The following is a 21216-nucleotide window of genomic DNA, read 5'->3' as shown; positions in this document are numbered from 1 at the left end:
TGAGGCCCGCCAGGCAGTTCCTGGGCAGGGTCTACAGCCTGCAAGCCAAGCCCACCTCAGCATGAAGGAGAGTGTCGGGGAGGCATCCCGGGTCAGGGGTCCCTTGGGCCTGCCAGCCCCTCCCACCTCCCCCCCAAATGCTGGGCCTCTCAGCCCTCACACAGAACATGCTGAATCCCACTTCTCCAATGAGGAGCTGGGGCCCTAGGGCGAAGTAGAGGTCTCCCAACCCCAGCCTAGGGGTCCCCAAGGCAGCTGTGCTGGTGATGAGGACGTGGGCGAGGTACCCCCATTTGGAGCTGAAACCCCAGGCACGTGCCATGCAACCTCACCAGGTGCCACGGTCCTAACCCGAGGTGAGAGAACTGGGCCTGGGTCAGGGAGAGCCCTGGGCTGTGCTGGACACACCCCCGGGGGAAACCAGCAGTGCCCACAGCCCTCCCCACGGCGTGAAAGTGTGGGCACATGCTCAGTGTGTGAGTGCGTGTCCCCAAATGTGCACGTGTCCACGTGTGCGCTGAGGACACCGATGACTGTCACATTTTAAAAATCACAGAACAACTTTCTAATGGGGGAAAGAATTTTTCAAACCAGGCGAGGTGCGCAGGCACAGGTGGTTGCTCTCTGGCTGTCCACACCTCCCCGTGTGGACACAGCTGTGGGGAAGGGCATCCCCTCGCTGGCAGCGTTCACAGCAGGCACAGGGACGGACCGTGACTCCGCTGCGAAGTCCTGAGACGCACAGAGGCAGACGCCGCAGCGCAGGCTCAGCACAGGCCACAAGGGGCCGCCTGTAGGGCTCCGGCCGGCTGTTCCTGCCGTCTCACGGTAAGCCTGAGTGAGGCCGCACACAAAATCCTCAGTCACTCCGGATGGAACTAGCTGTTCAAAGCAAGTGCCACACGGGAGGGACGGGTGTCCTGTCAGCACCTAGGACAGGGTAGGGGCTCTGCACCGCTGTCTGTCTCCCGCGCAACCCAAGGGCCTGCTCTTGGAGGCTGTGACACCCAGACCTGGGGGATTTGATTTTTATGAATTTCGATGAAATTACACAATTTATTTCTAAAACCACAGCCGAGTGAATGTGACTTCCTGATAGCCCTCTGCTCCGTCCACGCACGGGCAGTCTGGCCACAGGGTACGCCTCCTCTGGGGGCTCCCAGGCACAGCCCTGAGAGCAGAGATCCCCACACCAGTGCCCGAGAAAGGACCAGCGTCGCACAGCCCGGTAGAAAGGGTTTATTTATGTGCAACAGTTCACACAAGCCTTCCTTAAATTCCACTTTACAGTAAATAAAGCTGTGCGTTTCCCCTTCCCATGCACAACTGCGTATCAATCTACAACTGTCATTTAACTGTGAAAAAATAGAGCGTCTCCCCTTTTGCCATTGTTCTGGTAACATCTGGAGTAGCATCTGTGACAGAACGGAGCTGCTCACTCCTGGACCGGTTATTTGGTTAAAACCTAAAATGTTAGGTCAAAAGAATCAATCATCACCCAATACAAATAAATATTGCGTTATGAAAGAGACGGGCAGAGTCCCACGGTATCCCTTTTTAAAGCGGCATTTCCAGCACAGCAGCGTGGCGCTCACAGAGACCAGCAGGGCGCAGCTCTGGGATGCCACATGGGACACAGCTGCAAGTACCCGTGGGCACCGTCCCGCCACACGCGTCCCTCCAGCGAGCGTGAGGATGTGGCGCAGGGCACATGCGCTCCATCTGCGATGGGGACCAGTCCGTCGTGACTGCAGAGAGGCCCGTGCTCACAAACGGCCGCTCCCATTTGTAGACCACATAGGTCCTGGCTGGGCTCTCAGGTCCGAGGGCAGCACCTGCTTTGGTGACCGCAGCTGTGCTGGACGCCCGGCAAGGAGCGTGATGCGCCCAGCCCCCCTGAGGTCGGGCCTCCTGTGCCACCCATCAGCCCTCCCGAAAGGACCCAGAACAAAGGAGTGGGAGAGGGTGACGCCGCGGTAAGGCCTGTGCTTTATTGTGGGTCAATCTCGGGGGATGCGGCGGCCAGCAGGGGCGACGCCCCACTCTTGGGTCCCAGCAGCACAGCGACTGGCAGCCGCGCCACCCTGAGCCGCCGCACAGAAACAGACACGCGCCGGCATGTGGCCACCGCCAGCCTCAGGGCCAGGAGCCCCCAGGCGAGGAGCCACCCAGGACTCGCCTCTGAAACGTCCCTCGAGCCGTCGTCGACCGTGGTGTCTCCACGTGACCCGGCCAGTTCAGTCCAGCTCGATGGGGCTGCCGTCGCTGGGGCTCTCCTCCCCCTCCTCCTGCTCTGAGGAGCCCATGAGGCTGCTCAGAAGGTTCCCTGGAAAGAAGGACACCGTGACGGTCAGGCCTGGGCAGCCTCCCACAGGCCCCCAAACCCCTCCTTCCCACAGACATCTCGCAAGGTGTCCCCAGTGTTCCATGCAACAAGCAAAAGCCTCACAATGCTACTGTCTACAACCCAGGAACCCCGGGACAGGACCCTCTGGAGGAGAGGGAGCTGATGACCACAGATACTCAAACACAGAGCAGCCACGGGGGACTCTACAGAGCCGCCTTCCACGTCCACCAACGGGCCACAGGGGACTCCACAGAACCACCCTCCCACGTCCACCAATGGGGCCATGCAGCAGCCACGGGGGCCCTGCAGAACCACCCTCCACACCCACCAACAGGAGCCACAGAGGGACCTACAGAGCCAACACAACCTCACGGAAAGATACTTTTCAACAGAGAACTGCGGCTGTAAAGTACACGTGCGCTGCACCCTACGGTGACACACGAATCAACTGGATGTGCCAAAGCTTCAGCGGCTGCTCCCACAGGGGCCAAGTGCGGTCACTGTCATCTGATTTTTATCCAATCAACAACTACTCTGTACATACAAACCCAAAGTTCAAAAAGTCTCCTGAACCCAAACGAGACGTTACACCGTGTTCTTCGAATACAAAGACACGGCCGTGGCGGTGTCACCCTCTCTTATCCACGACGTCACCCCAATCTCAGGACACGCCCTGACGGCGCTTCTGTGGAACGGCAGCTCAGGCTGCGGGTTCGACCGGACAGTCATGAGAAGACTCAGGGCGCTCCTGAAGGGTGTTGGGGTGGAGGCGCCTGTGTCGCAGGGCACGGTGAGGGTGTGTGTACGGGTGGGCATCTGGGGAGGACGGGGCCCGCCACATGACGCAGCTGCACCAGGGCAGACATCTGTGGGGAGAGGTCACCACCTCAAACCTCCCACTAAAATAAACCCAGACAGGTGACGCTGGGAAGGCAAGCGCCTCAGTGAGGGGCCTCTCCCGCGGTGCCATGAGACACCACCCACAGTGAGACACCAGCCCTGCCGCGACCCCACAGCCACGGCAGCGCTGCCTGCCCCAGCACAACGGCCAGCAGTGTCCCGGGCACACCAGGCTCACGGAGGCCATCTGGCGTGGCGCACAGAGAAACAGGTGAGCACGCAGCCGGCCACGCGATGTGACCCCTGCCAGAAATGGGAGACACCTCAGGGATGGGGAGCTCTGGAGTGGAGACGGGGCTGGGAACCACCGTGCTAGAATTTTCAACTCTGAAATCTAATTTCCTACTAACAAAAGTAAACTGAGAAACATTTAAAAGAGCAGAAAACCACTTCTACATGAAGGACTGCACTGGACCTTCCTGGGCAGAGACGACGACTCCACACCGACCCAGGGCTGTGGTGGGTGTGGCAAAGGCGCCCCGGCTTACCGAGCAGGCCTCCGTAGGAAGACGTCTGCTTGGGCGGGATGCCGAAGAACAGCTGTCCTATGCGGTCGAGGTACTGCAAGGCACAGGCAGCGGGCTCAGAGCGGGTGGACCCAGGCCGTGGGGTCCCCTCCTCCCTCCCTAGCCCCAAGCCCTCACCTCGTTGTACATCGGGTCCCGCCGGAGGGATGGCTGGTACTGCTCACACAGCACAGTGAACACCGTCAGCTTCCCACTAGGACAGAGAGACACAGGGACGTGCTGGGTGAGCAGGACAGGACCACACTCACCTGCACACACCACCGCGCCTGCACCCAACACTCACCTGCACACACCACCGCGCCTGCACCCAACACTCACCTGCACACACCACCGCGCCTGCGTCCAACACTCACCTGCACACACCACCGCGCCTGCGTCCAACACTCACCTGCACACACCACCGCGCCTGCACCCAACACTCACCTGCACACACCACCGCGCCTGCGTCCAACACTCACCTGCACACACCACCGCGCCTGCACCCAACACTCACCTGCACACGCCACCGCGCCTGCACCCAACCCTCACCTGCACACACCACCGCGCCTACACCCAACACTCACCTGCAAACACCCAACACCTGCACACACACAGCAACCCATGCCACGTCTATACCCACTACACACACCTGCACACCCCCACAGCTACCCACACGTCTACACACCACACACATACCTGCACGCACCCCAACTACCCACACCAGACACCCAATACCTGCACACAATCCGTCTACACCTGCACTCACACTTGCATACATGTCTACACATAACACACCTGCACACGCCACATCTACACACACCCACACCACATGGACACCCAACACCCGCACAAACCCCCCATATGTCTGCACCCACACCACCCCACACCCCTATACCACCACACAGAGGCCCAACACCTACACACCCCCATGCCATGTCTACACTTGCACATACACCCACACAGCTACCCGCACTACCATGTCTACACCCAACAGACCCGCACACACACCGGTGCCGCGTCTACACCCAGCACTCATACCCCATACATATACCCAACACGGCTACACACCCCACAGCTACACTTGCACATACACCCACAGAGCTATCCACACCACCACATTCACAGCCCCCTCCCCCCGCAGGATACCAAGACGCACCCGTCCACAGCCAGCAGCAGGAACCAGATGAAGTTGAGCAGCGGCTCCACAAATGGAGGCCCGTCCTCGATGGACGGGTGCTTCTGGGTGTACGTCGTGAAGACCACCGATGCGCTACTTTTGTTTTTTAAACAGAGAAACCTGGAAATGAGAACATGCTGGTGGCAGAAGGGCTGGAGGACACAGCTTCTGCCCGCACAGGCGCCAACCTCCGACACATCCTTCCCAAGCTCGTGCGCCCACGGTTCCCGCGGCCCCAGGCCACGGAGGGACCCGGTGCTTCACGCGTGTCTCCTCTCACGTGCAGGGCACACCAGGGAAGCCTGCGATTCACAGGTGACGAGAATGAAGCTTGGGAAGGTGACCAGGCTCCGGAGCCGGGCCCCAGCCTGAGCCCCGACTACGTGACGCACCGAGCAAGCTCTCCTCTCCCGAGGCTGCCTGCACCCGTCAGGTGCCGGCCCACACCAGAACACCCGGCCACGGCCCAGCAGCTGGCGGGTGCCGCACAGACCCTGGCTTCTGTTCGAGGAGGACCCAAGGGGAGGGCTCAGCGCCCCACGGGTGGGGCCACCATCATCCCAGAGAAAACATGTACACAGCGTGGCGCAGAGCCAGGGAGCTCCGGGTTTGACCCAGCTTTTCACTTAAGTCACGGACGCCAGCTCCTGGCAGAGCTCCACGGTGGGCAGCGCTGAGGTCAGAGGGTGTCTGTCCCCAAATCCTACATCAAATCCCCAACGCCCGCCTTGAAGTCCGTGTTTGCTCTGTGGGAAGAAGCTGACGGCACAAGTCAGGCTTTCGTGAGAAAGGAAGCGAAGGCACCTGCAGCAGGCAGCGCCCGGAGCCCAGCCCGCAGGACGCCCCAGCGAGCTGGCGGGAGGGGCCCGCGAGGTAGATGCTCACAATTCTCCGCATTTCCAGATACTGCGGGAAAGAACTGGCCGAGGCAGGCCTCAGTACAGCAGAGACCGCGGGGCCTCCCGGCAGTGGGCGAGAGGCAAGAGGGGTGCGTGTAGGGCACTCCAGTGCCCGTCGGGAAAGGGGGAGTTTCTAAAATACTTCTTAAAATTGGTTAAACTTATGAAAAATCATGGGTCAGGCTGACAAGTGCACTGTGGGCTCTGCCCAGAGTGAACTCAGTTTATCCTGCAGCTCGGCTCAGACAGGGGACAAGGGGACCTGCTCTAAGGCCGCCCGGCCAAGGCAGCAATGGAAGCCGAGACCCAAAGAGCCACAGCCACCTACTGTAGCACGGCCTGGGCCACGAACATGTCCACCTCGCTGCGGAAGCCGCGGGACGTGGAATACTCCACCAGCATGTTGGCACAGCCCTCCCCGTCCGCTGAGTGCAGAAAATGATATCGCGACTCACAATAGTTTTGTTCTGCAAAGGAAACACAGAAAAATTTAAATACATTTCATGAATATAACACAGAACAGGAAAGGTGGAAAGATACTCCATGTTAATTCTAGCCCGCCTGCCCGCCCTGGAGGAGAGCCCAGCCAGAGCCCACAGGCAGAGGTACCTGATAGGGACTCAGAGCCAGCCCAGGCCTCACACGCAGCACCAAATAAACAGATCAACAGGGAAAAGTCACTCAGCTATGCAACACGTTTATTCTCCAAGCTCTCGGAGCTGCTTAATCCAACCACATTAACGTGCGTTGTTATGACCAATTAGTGTTACCATATGACCCTTCTCACCTACCAGAAGCAACTTACAGGGAAGCAATGTAATCAGGGCCCAGGCCAATGCACCTCGGATGTAGATCAACAGCAGAAACCAGCCTGATGTTCTCACCGCACTGACCCAACGACCAACCCTCAACATCTCATAAACACACTCCACTCCCAGGCCCGTCCTAACACCCGCTCGCGCTCCCTCCACTCCCAAGCCCCATCCTAACACCCGCTCGCGCTCCCTCCACTCCCAGGCCCGTCCTAACACCCGCTCACGCTCCCTCCACTCCCAGGCCCCATGCATGCCGTGGGAGCCCAGCCTTCTCGTGGTGCAGATCTCAGCACTCACCAGGCACCCGCCTCTCCCACCTAGTGGGCCCTTTCCTGACTGTGTTGCCCAACAGGAGCCTCCAGGGCCCTCCTGCTGCCTTTGTGGCTGCCAGAGTCCTCGTCACCTTGCTTTGTCTCCTGTTGTCTCCCTCCACTCCCAAACCTTTACCTATGGGTGTGATTTCATCCCCAGGAAGGAAGCACCAAGGAAGCATATAGCCCAAGTGTCATGGAGCCCAGGCCTCAGGTCCTGTATGGAGCCTGTGCTCAGGACTGCAGAGACCGTGCATGGCCACCTTGGCGTGGAGCAGGCCTGGGCTCCCCAGGTGAGGTCCATCAAAGTCCCACAGCACCGTCATGGTGTCAGGGACCTGGGCCCGCACCCACCCCAGTGGGAGGCAGCCAGGGCCCCTCTTCAGGGGATCTCTGCAGACGCGCCGAGCACAGCCCTCCCACGCGCTCCCTGGACGGCCTCAACCTGATCCTGTGGTGGGTGGGGAGATTACGTCCCTCCTTATGATCGCTTGTACCTATCTTAGGAGCTGCCATGCAGGTCTCCTGGGCACTGCGCATGGATGTCACCTGTCCCACGCCACCCACTGCCTGGCTCTCCCCACAGGGCCTGTGCACAGGAGTGGCGAGGGCGGCCACCCAGTGTTGACGCACTTGTTCCTGATTCATCCGAAGGATAGGCAACAGCTCCCGGGCAGGGGGTGGGGGCAGCTCCTGCCTCCCTAACCTGGCAGTGGGGCCCACACAGAGCGGCGGTTCGCTATGCAGAACAGAGGATGGTTGTCTGCGGCCGTGTTCTGTGTGGAGCCATGCTGGCTTGGGGACGGGTGGAGTACAGGAGGCCTGCTGTCGCCAGAGGCCAGGGAAGGCAGCAGCAGCAGGTATGCTCCAGGGGCCAAGGAGGCACCAGCCCTGGGCCAGTCCCTTCTGAGGAAGGAGGCGACCACAGGGAGACTGAGGCAAGAGATAGGCACCAGCTCATCTCCCTGTGGGTGCCCCGCCACTCGGCACACAGCCAGGGCCGGGTTCCGCCAAGCTCCTCCAAGGAGAGCCTCCTAACTCTACTTCCCATCCCTGTCGCTCAGGGAGAAGGTCGGGAACGCCTGCCGGGTGCCTGAGGGCACCGAGCCTCCCGTCACAGCCCAGGCAGAACCTGCCTGACCAGGAACAAGGTCGGAGGTCGGATGGGTGTGCATTTCACATGACCAGGGACAAGGTCGGAAGGGCTGCTGACGTGTGCAGGGTACGTGGGCCCTCATGCAGCTGCCACCGCGCCGCGCTGTGTCTAGGAGGAGCTGTTCCAAGCTCAGCAGCCCTGAACTCTAGAGCAAAGGCTTTCAGCCTAGATCCAAGTTCCTAGAGCTTCCAGTGCGGGGGCTACCCTGCGTGCCGCCTCCCCACCCGCCAAGCCCAAGCACATGCAGACCCGAGCAGGCCTCCCTGACGGCAGGAAGGAAACCATCTCACGGCGCTGGGGCGCTTGCCATCCCAGGGAATGCCCTGGGGAGGACGCTTCTAAACCCCCATTAGCACCTCGTTCAAGTCACTCAATGAACATTTACCCAGCACCACTCTCGCCTCAGAGCTGCGTGGAACTAAAAACACCAACCACACCATGTAGACAACCAGACCCCACCACAGGGTGATTAATCCCCACAAAGGCTTCATCAGAAGATGAGGTCAGCGTAAAGGAGAAAAACAGGGCATGGCACCATCCCAATGCTGGAAAGAACGTTCCAGAAAGGAGCAGCAGCACGCATAGGCCCCGTGAGGGCACGGCTGCCTCTGAGGGTCAGAACGTCCCATGGGAAGGCCTGGAGAGGCGGCCGCCTGCCCCCCTTCTCGCAGCTTGGGTGCAGTGGCTCTGATCCCGGGCTTAGCATGGCGCATGGGCCTCCATGGACTGGCCCACGTGACCACAGGGTGAAACCCCATCCCTGCCCTGGTGGGCGACCCTGATATATTGGAACGCACAGTGCAAATCAATACCGTGAGAGCAGAGAGGTGCCCACGCCTGCCCTGGCCCCAGGCCTACCTTTCCACAGGGTGAGGGCCAGCAGCTGGTGCAGCCGGGGGTGGCCTAGCTTCCCAGAGCCCCCACTGGACCACTTCAGGGCTCTGGACACAAAGGCCACGCGCTCAGGAGAGTTGGGGTCCATCAGGCTGAACACTTTAGCCAGATTTTCTGCAAACAGCACAGACCCTCATCAGAGGAACGCACGGCAACTCCGGCTCTCTGTCCCACATGCCTCACAGAAGTGGATTTCCATCCGCAACTACTTAACAGGAAGAGGAAGCTGCTGGGCATCTCTGAGTAAGCTGTGGACCACCCCACTGAGCTGCCCACCGCAGTGCCAGCGCCACGTGCCCCAGAGCACAGCGAGGAAGGACGGATGCCCTGGCTGAGGTGGGGGCTGGGGAAGGTGCCGTGGGGAGCTGGAGTCCAGGAACAGCTGTGGCCGCTCTGGGTACCTGGCTCTCGCCCGGGGGCATCTCCCAGAACAGCAGGGACTAGGAGTGGGACTCGTAGCCGGGCGGCTCACAGAAGGGCTCTGCCAACCGCACGTCACCCGAAAGGACAGGCCGACAAGCCAAAGCGGTGCCCCACCTTGCCGGCTGGCGAGGAGGCCACTGTGCATTGGAGCAGTGGAGAGCACAGGGCCCCAATCATGCCCTGCCTATGAGTCACAGCAGGTCCTGCTTAGCCTGCAGTGTGCTCGGCCAGGGTCAGCCAGGGGGCCCGGCTCACTGGGACCAGGTGGGAATTGCCTCTGCAGCAGAGTTAACCCCAGAGCACACAAGACCTCTAAACGCACACACAAAACACAGTGCAGAGGCCCGGGGAGGGGCGTACTGGGGCCGCTGTCACAGGGTCCTGGGGTGAAGGGCCGGATGCTCACCCAGCAGCTCGTCAGCCACCTCCACTTCCGCCTTCTCCAGGGACTCCAGGACCAGCATGGACAAGTCTGCTGCACTGTTTTGCTACAAAAGAAAGCAACACACAAAAATCAAGAACAAAACCCTGACCTGTTCAGGACAGAAAAGACAAGGCTGGGTTTCCAGCAGAAACCAGAGCGCGGCCAGTGCTGAGGAGTCTATTCTGAGCACCACGTCCCTTGGCAATGCCACCGAAAAACAGAGATCTCCTGGCCGAGAATCAAATGAAAACGGACAGGACCGTTTATACCAACACAACGCCCTCTCAGCCCCATCGTGCACAAACGCAGCGCAGAGCCCTAGCCTTCAGAGTGGAGCAGCCGAGCCGGGGACTCTGGGCCCCTCTGCCACCCGCAGCCCCAGTGGCCAAGGCCCAGGGCAGCGCAAGGTTGCCCATCAGGCCTCTCCCGTGTCATTCCCACCTCAACTTGCCTGCCCAGAGCAGGAAGGGATGCAGGAGGAAGCAAGACGGCTTACCTGGCCATGGCTGAAGAAGAGCAGGGCTCCCGAGTACATGAGCTCCCGGGCCTCCGCGTGCTTGCTCTGGGACATGTACCTGCCACAGAGAGGAGACCGTGAGCCGCGCCCTCGCCACTGCGCTCCCCCGCTCATCTTCAGGTCAGAAGCTAAAAACAAGGCGCCCAGGAACAGGTGGCATCCTAAAAGCGGGTGCTCCCCATACGCACAGACACTTTTTGCCAAGAACAGGGCAGCCACTCCCAAGGCCCAGGTACTGCATGGAGGGGGTCTATCCTGGATGTCCTGCTGACCATGAGGGCTGCGTGGGGCGCCTCTGGACACTAAGGGCCTATCTGTGTCCAAATACACCAGGAGCCAGAAAGCAGCCTCACCCTGGAGCAGCTCACCGGTTTCAGCAGCTGGGACCAGTAAGGCCGCTGGGCAGGGCAGGTGCGCAGGGAAGGAGCAGGGGATGTGCGTGTGGCCACCTGAGAGCTGGGCGGCCACAGGCAGGAGCCAAAGGATGGGGGGCTCCAGGCTGGGGTCCCACGGGGGACAGTAACGGCTGTGACAGCACCTTCTTCCCCCACGGGGCCAGTGTCCCTGCCCTCTGCCCGCCGCAACCCTCCCCCCCACGGGAGGGAAGGGTCTGGGGTGCCCCGTTGCATCATGCTCGCCCTGCATCACGTCCCCACTCCCAGAGCACCGTTGGCAGGGAAAGCTGGAGCTCCTCAGGCTGCACAGAGACAGAGGCACGGGGTGGCGAGAGGTGTGGTGGGGACCAGCGCGCGACAGACGATGTGGAGAGAAGCCGAGGTGGCCGCGCTGCTGTAAGCAGCAGAGCCCCTGCCTGCGAGAACAGCAGGCGTGGAGGGCAGGAGGCGGCCTCTGCTGGGACGCGCTGCACCTCCCAGGTCCAGTGGTGGGGCCCAGAACATGTTATTTCATTGGCTACACATTTTTCCTAATTATCACCGCCTTACTATCAAAAGATACATAACCAGTTAATCACCTCTGTGCCTGCGAGCCAAATGTCCTTGGACAAAACCTTGTTTAAAAATAAATCTAGTTAAAGAAAAATACTAAGTAAACAGCAGTGCAGACCGGATTCGGGGGCCCACACCTGTAATCTCAGCCCTTTGGGAGGCTGAGGTGAGAGGATCGCTTGAGCTCATGAGTTTGAGACTGGCCTGGGCAACATAGTGAGACCTTGTCTCTACAAAAAACACAAAAATTAGCTGGGCATGGTGGCGTGCACCTGTGGTCCCAGCTACTCGGGAGGCTGAGGTGGGAGGACTGCTTGAGCCCGGGTGGTCAAGGCTGCAGTAAGCCATGACTGCACCACTGCACTCCTGCCTTGACGGATGAGAGTGAGGCGCCATCCCTCCAAAACAAACAAACAAAAAACAATTGCAGTGGAGGTGATAAAGAGACACAGCAATGCCGCTGAGGACCGGAATGACCTTGATGTTGCCAGGACGGGAAGGCCAGCCAAGAACGCAAACGGCTGGCTGCTCAGTTAACCACAGAAAAGGGTTCCTCTTCAGAAGGCACCACAGCCAGGGACCCCAAACACAGACAGCCCCGCCACATCCGGGCATCTCATTAGCCTGGCACACAGGCCCTCCCCCCACAGGAGACCCCATCGGGTTGCACAGAGGCAGGGCACCAGGAGGGAAAAGCCTGCACCCAAGAGAGAAAGTGCCCCCGCCCCCCGTCAGCCTGCAGGCCATTGGCAGGCCTCGGGTTTTGCTGCGCTCCCTGCACAGTAAAGGTTCTGGAGGGAGACCCACCCCAACACCACAGCAGGAGCCTCGACAGGACCACTGACTCTGTGACCGGCCATCCTACTTCCAGTCCTGCAGGGCCGTGACTGACTCAGAGGAGGCCGGGAGCCGTCTGGCACAGGGCACTCTGGAAAAACAAGCTCCCAGACACACCCGGCCTCATGCTGCTGACAGTGGAGCCATGGGCAGAACTGCATGCACCGACTCTGAGCAAGCACCACACCAGCTTCTGCTTATGCCGATACCACAGCGTTCTGGATGCTTCTGTCTGAGGTAAAGCAAGAGGTGGCCACTTAGATACCAGAAGAAAAGAAGGACTCCCTGGAAGGCAGTGACCCATATTCCTGCACGAGGAGCCTGTTCTGGGGGGCACTGCCAATGGTCACGGCCCCTGGCCTGGCTTGGACTGCGCCTTGCGGCTGGCTCCCTTCTTCCCGGGGCAGCTGTGAGCCGGGCAAGGGGAAAAAGGATGGGAGGAGAATTCTGGGCATACAGTGGTCCCCGGCCTGGCTGGGGGCACCCGTTTCCAGGTCCAGGAATGCCAGCGACGGGCAAACCATCTAAGGCGGCTCCGAACGTGGACGGCTTCTCCTCCTGTACTGGAGAATTCTGGGAGCTGCGAAGGATTTTGGTTTCCAGGTGACTAAGCCAGGACAGGTACCCTCTCAGGCCCGAGGCTGGGGAGAGTGGGGGGCAGCTGGGCATGGCCGGGCCTTCTCCCGGCCCGGCTCTGCACGCTGCACACTATTGGCCGTGCTGTGAGGACACCCAGACGTGCCTTCCAGATAGGGAAACGGCTTCTGCCTGCTGACAGGCGCTGAGAGCCAGCGAGCGCTGGTGCTCTCTGCCGGCCAAAACATCTGTATCCACAGAGCAAAGGGTCTGGGCAAACAATCTAGCTGATTTTGCTCCTCTTACAAAAACATTAAAAAGCAGAACACAGAAACGCAAGCATTAGAAGTAGTGGTCGAGACTGTTGATGTCAAATGAAGAAAGACCGAGCTCATGGGGCGAATCCTGCCCTTCTCTCTTGGCAGAAGGAAGCTGGCTTGCGCATTCAGCTGTCAGGGACACATGAAGGATGAAGAGGAAATACTCAAGACACACATAGGTGCCTCGGGACAGGGAGCCAGAGGAGATTTCACAAGGACCCCTCTGCCGACCGCCGCGAGCTAAAGCGCACTCACGCCCCGATGCAGGGCTGGCTGGACGCTCCTGTAGGGGCGGCTGAGGCCTGCTCTGCTCTGCCAGCAGTCACTCCGAGAAGGGACCTGAGCCGGCAACTACAGCTCCTTCACAAGACGCTCCTCTTAGGCCCTGGGCTACGGTGTGCACAGCACACACTAGACCATTTTCCTTTTAAACATCTCTTTAGATGACTGAAAACACAAAAGGAGATCAGAGGCCGCAATAAAAAAAATCACGCAAACACATTGCAGGAGGAACCACGTGGCAGGAGGAGCCAGACCCACGACCGTGCAGGCAGACAGGTGGGCGGCTGCTGCAGGTCACAGCCTTCTGGGCTGCGGTCTCAGCCACATCAAGTTTCTAAATGCAAATCTACAAGTACTACAGCCAAGGCTGAGGCTCCTCAAGGCCTGGATGGTGGCTCCGAAGTGCCCTGATAATCCCATTGGCCTGGGAGCTGACTCTTCGTCCCAGCAGGGAGAAGTCTGGAGAAATCAGGTGATGACCACAACCAGCGCCATCCCCGGGGCAAGGTCAGCTGCTCTCTAGCGTAACCACGCGAACCAGAAACTGCTGCCCGACTTCTGCGGGGCACACATCCAGGGACACCAACCTGCTGGGTTCCCAATTCCTTCCCTCTCCTTCACCTTAAACTGCTGTGGCTGTGAGTTAAAACAGCATCTCTTGGGAAAGCTTGTACCTGCTGGTGGGAGTGCAAATTAGTTGAACCATCCTGGAAAGCAGTCTGGCAATTCTTAAAAGAACTAAAAACAGAACTACCATTCGACCCAGCAACCCCACTACTGGGTTATACCCAGAGGACTCTAAATGGTTCTACCATAAAGACGCACGCACTCAAATGCCCACTGCAGCACCACTCACAACAGCACTGACGTGGAATCAAGCTGGGGTCTGTCAGCGGCAGATGGATAAAGAGAATGTGGTCCATATACAACGCGGAATACTATGCAGCCATAAAAAGGAACGAGATCATGCCCTTTGCAGGAACTTGGATGGAGCCGGAGGCCGTTATCCTTCGCAAACTAACGCGGGAACAGAATCCCGGGCACTACACGTCCCCACTTCCAAGTGGAAGCTGAATGATGAGAACACAGGGACAGAAAGGGGCCAACAACACACACTGGGGCCGGCCTGAGGGAAGAGGAAGAGGCTCAGAAAACCATTTTAACAAAACTGTCAGGTACCCACGCTTGGTACCCGGTGCTGAAATGATCTGTACGACAAACCCAAGTCACGAGTTTACCTATATACCAAGCCTGCACACAGACCTGAGGCTAAAATAAACATTAGCATATTTAAAAATAAATCAACAAAGCCTGCACACCTGCCCGAGGCTAAAATAAACATTAGAATATTTAAAAATAAGCCAACAAACAGTATCTTTTGGTAAATTTACCCAACAGCTGAAGGGATAAATGACTGTACTGGAGACACACAGGGAAAACCACTCAGCGATAAAAGGAACTGCGGACGCTCTGGAGGAGTCTCCCAGCCTCCGTGGTGAATGAATTCAAGCGGTTAGACAGAAAGCACACACTGTGATTCCACATACGTAAAACTCCAGGAAACGCCACCTCACCTGAGTGCAGCCCGCAGATGCACGGGTGCCAGGGATGGGGTGGGGTGGGAGTGGGGGTGAGGAGGCCTGGTTGCAGAGCCCCGCAGAGCTGTGGTATCTTCCATGTCTTGACTGGTCATAGTTCATTCATGTCAGACCTCACCAAATTATACATTTTACATAAATATTTAAATGTAAATGTGCAATTACATATATTTATTGACAGAAAGGCATTTTAAAAAATGGCTGGGTGCTATGGCTCCCACCTATAATCCCCACACTTTGGGAGGCCGGGGCGGGTGGATCACCTGAGGTCAGGAGTTCGAGACCAGCCTGGCCAACATGGTGAAACTCCTGTCTCTACAAAAATACAAAAATTGGCCAGGCATGGTGGCGGGCGCCTGTAGTTCCCAGCTACTCATGAGGCTGAGGCACGAGAATTGCCTGAACCCAAGAGGCAGAGGCTGCAGTGAGCCGAGATCACACCACTGCTCTCCAGCCTGAGCGACAGAGCGAGATTGTCTCAAAAAACAAAAAGCGTAACTTGGGGAATGTGACTTCTCTGGCAGCGACACACCCATGGAGTACTCTGAGGCAGAGCTGGGAATCCACACGGAATTCTACCCCGGAAAGACAAGGACGGTGTCTCAGCGGATGACAGCGAGGTGACAGCTGCCGCTGCTGACTCAGTCTTCATTCCTGGTTTGAAAGGCTCCAAGCCAAGGTTTGAGAGGTTCAGTAACGTGTCCCGGGCCCCGTAAGAGGTGGCGTGTGACCCCAAAGCCCAGGCTTTCCGAGCTAAGCCACACCGTGCCCCTGCCGGGTGACCTCACAATGTCACATGTGGCCAGCAGGGCCTGCTGTCTAGAGGGCTTAAGAGAACAGAATGCTCATCACTCCCCGTTTCACTGTGAAAATTCACCCTTGACCAGGGACTCATCACTGAAAACCAAAACTGACAAATCCCTCGTCACCGTAGAAGTGGCTCAAAACAAGGAACACCTGTTGATTTTGGGGGCGATCCATTTTTGCTGGTTAATCATTGGGCAAATATTTATTTATTTATCGAGACGGAGTTTCCTCTCGTCACCCAGGCTGGAGTGCAGTGGCGTGATCTCGGCTCACCACAACCTCCGCCTCCTGGGTTCAAGCGATTCTCCTGCCTCAGCCTCCGGAGCAGCTGGGATTACAGGCATGCGCCACCACACCCAGCTAATTCTGTATTTTTAGTAGAGACAGGGTTTCTCCATGTTGGCCAGGCTGGTCTTGAACGCCCAAACTCAGGTGATCTGCCCGCCTCGGTCTCCCAGAGTGTTGGGATTACAGGCATGAGCCACTGCGCCCGGCAAATTGGGCAAATATTTATATACAAATCCCTAGGCACAGCAGGCATCAGGGTGAATCTTGAACGACATAAAAGTTCCCCATCACACAGCTCTATAACTGGCCCCTCTACCCACAGGAAGGCTCGCGTTCTACGGTTTAGTGCCTACTGACACCTTTGCCTTGATCCCTGAAGAACAATCAGGTTGAAGGCGCTATCACAACCCGTGCCATTTGGGAGCTGCTAAATGTTCAGTGACAAATTCAACCAGCATTAAAAACGTATCGCTATAAACGTCATGCATCAAAGACTTGTTTCTTCCACAGATAAAATTAGTAGTTCCATCTAAGGAGGAAAGCGAATCTCTTTCTAAACCAATTAAACAGCTCAGTTTTCAAAGAACAAAAGCATCTACAATACAACAATAAAATGCGATGTAGCCTAGCTGGTGTGTATTTATACTACGTTGAGGTTAATAGAAAATTCTGGAAACAAGGCTGCCCTTCAGGTCATGTAAGAGGTCTCCTCATAAGCCTACGATCAGGGGCCCACATGCACTGTCCTTAGCCCGGGCTGTTCAGGAGGGTCCGTACAAACAACGTGAACACTAAACACAGATGCCAGGACCTCATCCCAGCCCGTTCAGGTCAGCTAAGATTGACAACTACTGACACAAACACTCCTCTTTTCTCATTTCCTGGCACAAACAAGTGTTTTCAGCAACGAAATGGCACCTGCTCCGTGGCTGGGGCTGGTGAGTCCACCTTCGCTTGGGCTCACCAGCACCTGGCACCGCTGCATGTGGGCCACTTGCCTACCCAGGCTACATTCCAGCCAGCGGGGTGCAGGCACAGGCCCGGCACGACAGACGGTGTTTAATTCAAACGTGAACCAGCAAACTACAATCACAGTGGCACCTCCAGAGTTCTCCAGGTAAAGATTCCACTTGCTATGGAAAGAAAGTATTTAAAATCTAGCCCAGCAGAGGGTCTTCAGGGAGTGGAGCTGCACTGCTTGATGCTCTCATGGGGTTCCTCATCCCCCCACACACCAGGCATGCACCCCGATGTGGGTGATGGGTCCCTGAGGGACTCCACTCGGGAGGGGTGTCTGTGGGGCAGGAGGCTAAGGGGGGAATTCAGGACACACCACACTCCATTTTGCTGCAAACCAAAAACTGCTCTAAAAGGTAAAGTCTACTGGCTGAGTGCGGTGGCTCACGCCTGTAATCCCAGCACTTTGGGAGGCCGAGGTGGGCGGATCGCGAGGTCAGGAGTTCGAGACCAGCCTGGCCAACATGGTGAAACCCCGTCTCTACTAAAAATACAAAAATTAGCCGGGCGTGGTGGCGCGCGCCAGTAATTCCAGCTACTCAGGAGGCTGAGGCAGAATAGCTTGATCTCGGGAGGTAGAGGTTGCAGTGAGCCGAGATCCCACCACTGCACTCCAGCCTGGGACAGAGGACAGAGCGAGACCCCGTCGCAAAAAAAAAAAAAAAAAAAGTTTATTAAAAGGAAAAAACCCCTGAAAACAGGCCTAAACTGTATAAAGGCCAGACCAACTGCCCTTAAATACAGTATCAAAACATTCACGGTCCTGTGGCAGTTTAGAAGTAAAAGGTACCCCATGAAAAGACTAAATCCTCTGAAATGATCTTTAAAACACACCCAATTCCTAGTGACTGGCCAGACTGTTCCCTGACCTGAACCATAACAGATAAACTGATATGCATAATTTACAGAATGCCACACACAGAACAACTGAACATTCTGCAGTAACTGTATGACAGCAGGAATACTGTAACAGAGCAGTCTTGAAAAGTATCAACCAAGCCACGCAGCAGCCTGGAACGTCCACGTGGTCACAGTCCCGAGGGACGTGCAGTTAACCCAGCACAGCCAGCTCTGCTCGCGCTCGCCCTCCAGGCTACACCGGGCCGCGCAGGTGTCACCGAGCCTAGGTCCAGAGGCGGCTGACTCGGTTCGGCAGGCCGGGCGGCGTCAACAGAGAAGAGGTTTCACTCTCAGCCTGGACCCTCGGTGAGAGGAACGCCAGCGACTTCCTATGGAGCCGGTGTAGGGCTCGGCTGGAGGACCTGAAGGCCAGGAGGAGGGAGGCAGGGAGGTGGGGGAATGCGGAACAGGTGGGGGCAAGAGGAGAGATTGGGGAGGCAAGAGGAGACCCGAAAGGGTGGAGACAAAGGGGAGTGGGAGGCCGGGCAGGGAGGCCTGAGAGAGAAAGGGGGGCGGGAAGGCGAAGGCTTGGGAGGGCCAGGGGGAGGGGAAACAGGTGGAGGCCAAGCGGGAGGTGCAGGGAGGTGGGGGAGGGGCGGTGGAGCCGGAGAACACGGAGGGGGAGAGCGGGCAGGGAGGTCTCGGGCAGGGAGGTATCGGGGTGGGGAGCAGGTGAAGGCCTGGCGGAAGGAAGCGGAGTGCGGGAGGCCACGGGAGAGGTGGGGGAGGTCCGGGGCGGTGGAGGCTAGGAGCGGGAAGCCGAAAGGGACGAGAACAGGGGGAGGTTGGGGAGAGAGCCGGGGTTGGGGGCAGGAGGAACAGAGAGAGACGGGGGATGGGCAGAGGGAGCACAGGGAGAAAGGCGGGGGCAGGGGGAGGCCGGGGAGAGAGAGACGAGGGGCGGGGGGAGGCCGGGGAGAGAGAGACGGAGGGAGCAGGGGGAGGCCGGGGAGAGAGAGACGGAGGGAGCAGGGGGAGGCCGGGGAGAGAGAGACGGAGGGGGCAGGGGGAGGCCGGGGAGAGAGAGACGGAGGGGGCAGGGGGAGGCCGGGGAGAGAGAGACGGAGGGGGCAGGGGGAGGCCGGGGAGAGAGAGACGGAGGGGGCAGGGGGAGGCCGGGGAGAGAGAGACGGAGGGGGCAGGGGGAGGCCGGGGAGAGAGAGACGGAGGGGGCAGGGGGAGGCCGGGGAGAGCGAGGCGGGGGGGCGGGGGGAGGCCGGGGAGAGAGAGACGGAGGGGCGGGGGGAGGCCGGGGAGAGAGAGACGGAGGGAGCAGGGGGAGGCCGGGGAGAGAGAGACGGAGGGAGCAGGGGGAGGCCGGGGAGAGAGAGACGGAGGGAGCAGGGGGAGGCCGGGGAGAGAGAGACGAAGGGCAGGGGGAGGCCGGGGAGAGAGAGACGGAGGGGGCAGGGGGAGGCCGGGGAGAGAGAGACGGAGGGAGCAGGGGGAGGCCGGGGAGAGAGAGACGGAGGGGGCAGGGGGAGGCCGGGGAGAGAGAGACGAAGGGCAGGGGGAGGCCGGGGAGAGAGAGACGGAGGGGGCAGGGGGAGGCCGGGGAGAGCGAGGCGGGGGGGCAGGGGGAGGCCGGGGAGAGCAGGGGGAGGCCGGGGAGAGAGAGACGGAGGGAGCAGGGGGAGGCCGGGGAGAGAGAGACGAAGGGCAGGGGGAGGCCGGGAAGAGAGAGACGGAGGGGGCAGGGGGAGGCCGGGGAGAGCGAGGCGGTGGGGCAGGGGGAGGCCGGGGAGAGAGAGACGGAGGGGCGGGGGGAGGCCGGGGAGAGAGAGACGGAGGGAGCAGGGGGAGGCCGGGGAGAGAGAGACGAAGGGCAGGGGGAGGCCGGGGAGAGAGAACGAGACCAAGGTGGGGCGGGGGAGGCGGCCGGAGAGAGAGACCGAAGGGCGAGAGAGAGGGGCGGCCGAGGAGACAGAGGAAGGCCGAGGGGCGTGTGGGGACGGAGGAGGGAACAGGTGGAGGCTGGGGGTAGGGGAAGGCCGGGGAAGAACGCGGGGGAGGGGAAGGAAGCCGAGGCGGGAGTCAGAGGCCGAGGGAACGGGGGCGCCGGGCCACACAGGGCCAGAGCCCGGCGACGCGGCCCAGACCCTCCGCCGGGCGACCCGCGGCCCCTGGCTCCAGCTCGCCCCCGCGACGGGCAGCGGCGCGGGCCAATGGGGGCGCGGGCGAGGCGGCGCGGCCAATGGGAGGCGGCGGGGGCGGGCGCCGGGCCGCGGCGAGGGCCGGGCGCGGGTACCTGAAGAACAGGGTCCGGTACATTTGGTGCGCCTCGTAGTAGTCGCCCTTCTCCACGCTGGCGCGCAGCTTGCCCTCCACACGCTGGACGCCGCCGCGGTTGCGGCCGCCGTTCCGGGCGCTCTCCTGCTCGGCCATCGCCGCCGCCGCCGCCGCCGCCATCGGGCCGGCGCTCCGCGCAGGGCTGACGCTGTCGCAGGCGCGGTCGGCAGCGCCTCCCGGCTTCCGTCCCGGCGGCCGCCCGACGCCCTTCTACGGTGGCCCGCGAGGAGTCGCGCGCAGTCGGGGGCGGGCGGGCCGACTGGCCGCACGTGACCTAGGGCGGGGCCGCAGGCAACACGTGACCCAGGGGCGGGGCCGCAGGCAACACGTGGCCCGGAGCGGGACCGGGAGCGGCACGTGACCCTGGGCCGGGACTGGCTCGCGCCGCAATGGCTGGTGGCACGAAACTGCCTGGCGGGGCGCGGCGCGGAAACTGAGGCTGCGGGGGCGGCTGACCCCGAGCAGGAAGCGTCCCGGGGTGGGACCTCCCCACGCGCGGGGTGTAACATCAGCCATTGAGCTATAGAGTTCAATGTGTAAAATGTTTAAATTAAAAATACTTTTATAGGGTCAGCCGCGGCGGCTCACGCCTGTAAACCCAGCACTTTGGAAGGCCGAGGTGGGCAGATCACCTGAGGTCAGGGGTTCGAGACCAGCCTGGCCAACATGGCGAAACCCCGTCTCTACTAAAAATACTAAAATGAGCTGGGCGTGGTGGCGGGCGCCTGTAATTCCAGCTACTCGGGAGGCTGAGGCAGGAGAATTGCTTGAACCCAGGAGGTGGAGGTTGCAGTGAGCCGAGATCCCACCACTGCCCTCCAGCCTGGGTAACAGAGCCAGACTGTGTCTCCAAACAAACAAAAAAAATCTCTTAGGATCGCTGAGGGGGCTTTCCTCCTTTTCGAAAGACCACCTGTGGTCCTTCCCTGGCCGTGGCAGGGGACCTGCGGCTGTGCCTGGGTGGACGGACAGTCACTCCCCAGGGC

General features: G+C 59.7%; 1 protein-coding gene across 6 annotated transcripts; it reads right to left on the bottom strand.

Annotated features, from left to right (window-relative positions):
* Window positions 1-1223: 1223 nt before the first annotated feature.
* GET4 (guided entry of tail-anchored proteins factor 4) lies at window positions 1224-20490 on the bottom strand. 6 transcript variants are annotated; one of them, XR_002913394.3, is made up of 10 exons: window positions 20190-20446; window positions 10349-10427; window positions 9835-9916; window positions 8970-9119; window positions 6158-6296; window positions 4910-5050; window positions 3892-3967; window positions 3736-3808; window positions 2180-2326; window positions 1224-1465 (listed from the first exon to the last, which is right to left on the bottom strand). XR_002913394.3 is itself a non-coding variant. In XM_009242477.4 (9 exons), exons 1-9 carry the CDS (start codon window positions 20348-20350, stop codon window positions 2238-2240), a joined length of 990 nt encoding a protein of 329 aa, XP_009240752.3. In that variant the 5' UTR covers window positions 20351-20490; the 3' UTR covers window positions 1224-2237. The 6 variants fall into 6 exon arrangements, 4 of the variants coding, with proteins under 4 accessions (XP_009240752.3, XP_063581923.1, XP_063581922.1 ...); XR_008518478.2 differs by lacking the exon at window positions 20190-20446 and adding an exon at window positions 12124-16080; XM_009242477.4 differs by having other exon boundaries at window positions 1224-2326; window positions 20190-20490.
* Window positions 20491-21216: the final 726 nt, after the last annotated feature.

The sequence above is a fragment of the Pongo abelii genome, chromosome 6 (assembly GCF_028885655.2).
Source record: "Pongo abelii isolate AG06213 chromosome 6, NHGRI_mPonAbe1-v2.0_pri, whole genome shotgun sequence".
In the NCBI taxonomy this organism is placed as follows: domain Eukaryota; kingdom Metazoa; phylum Chordata; class Mammalia; order Primates; family Hominidae; genus Pongo; species Pongo abelii.
The sequence above is the reverse complement of the archived record's forward strand: the minus strand, read 5'-3'. Positions and strand labels throughout refer to the sequence as shown.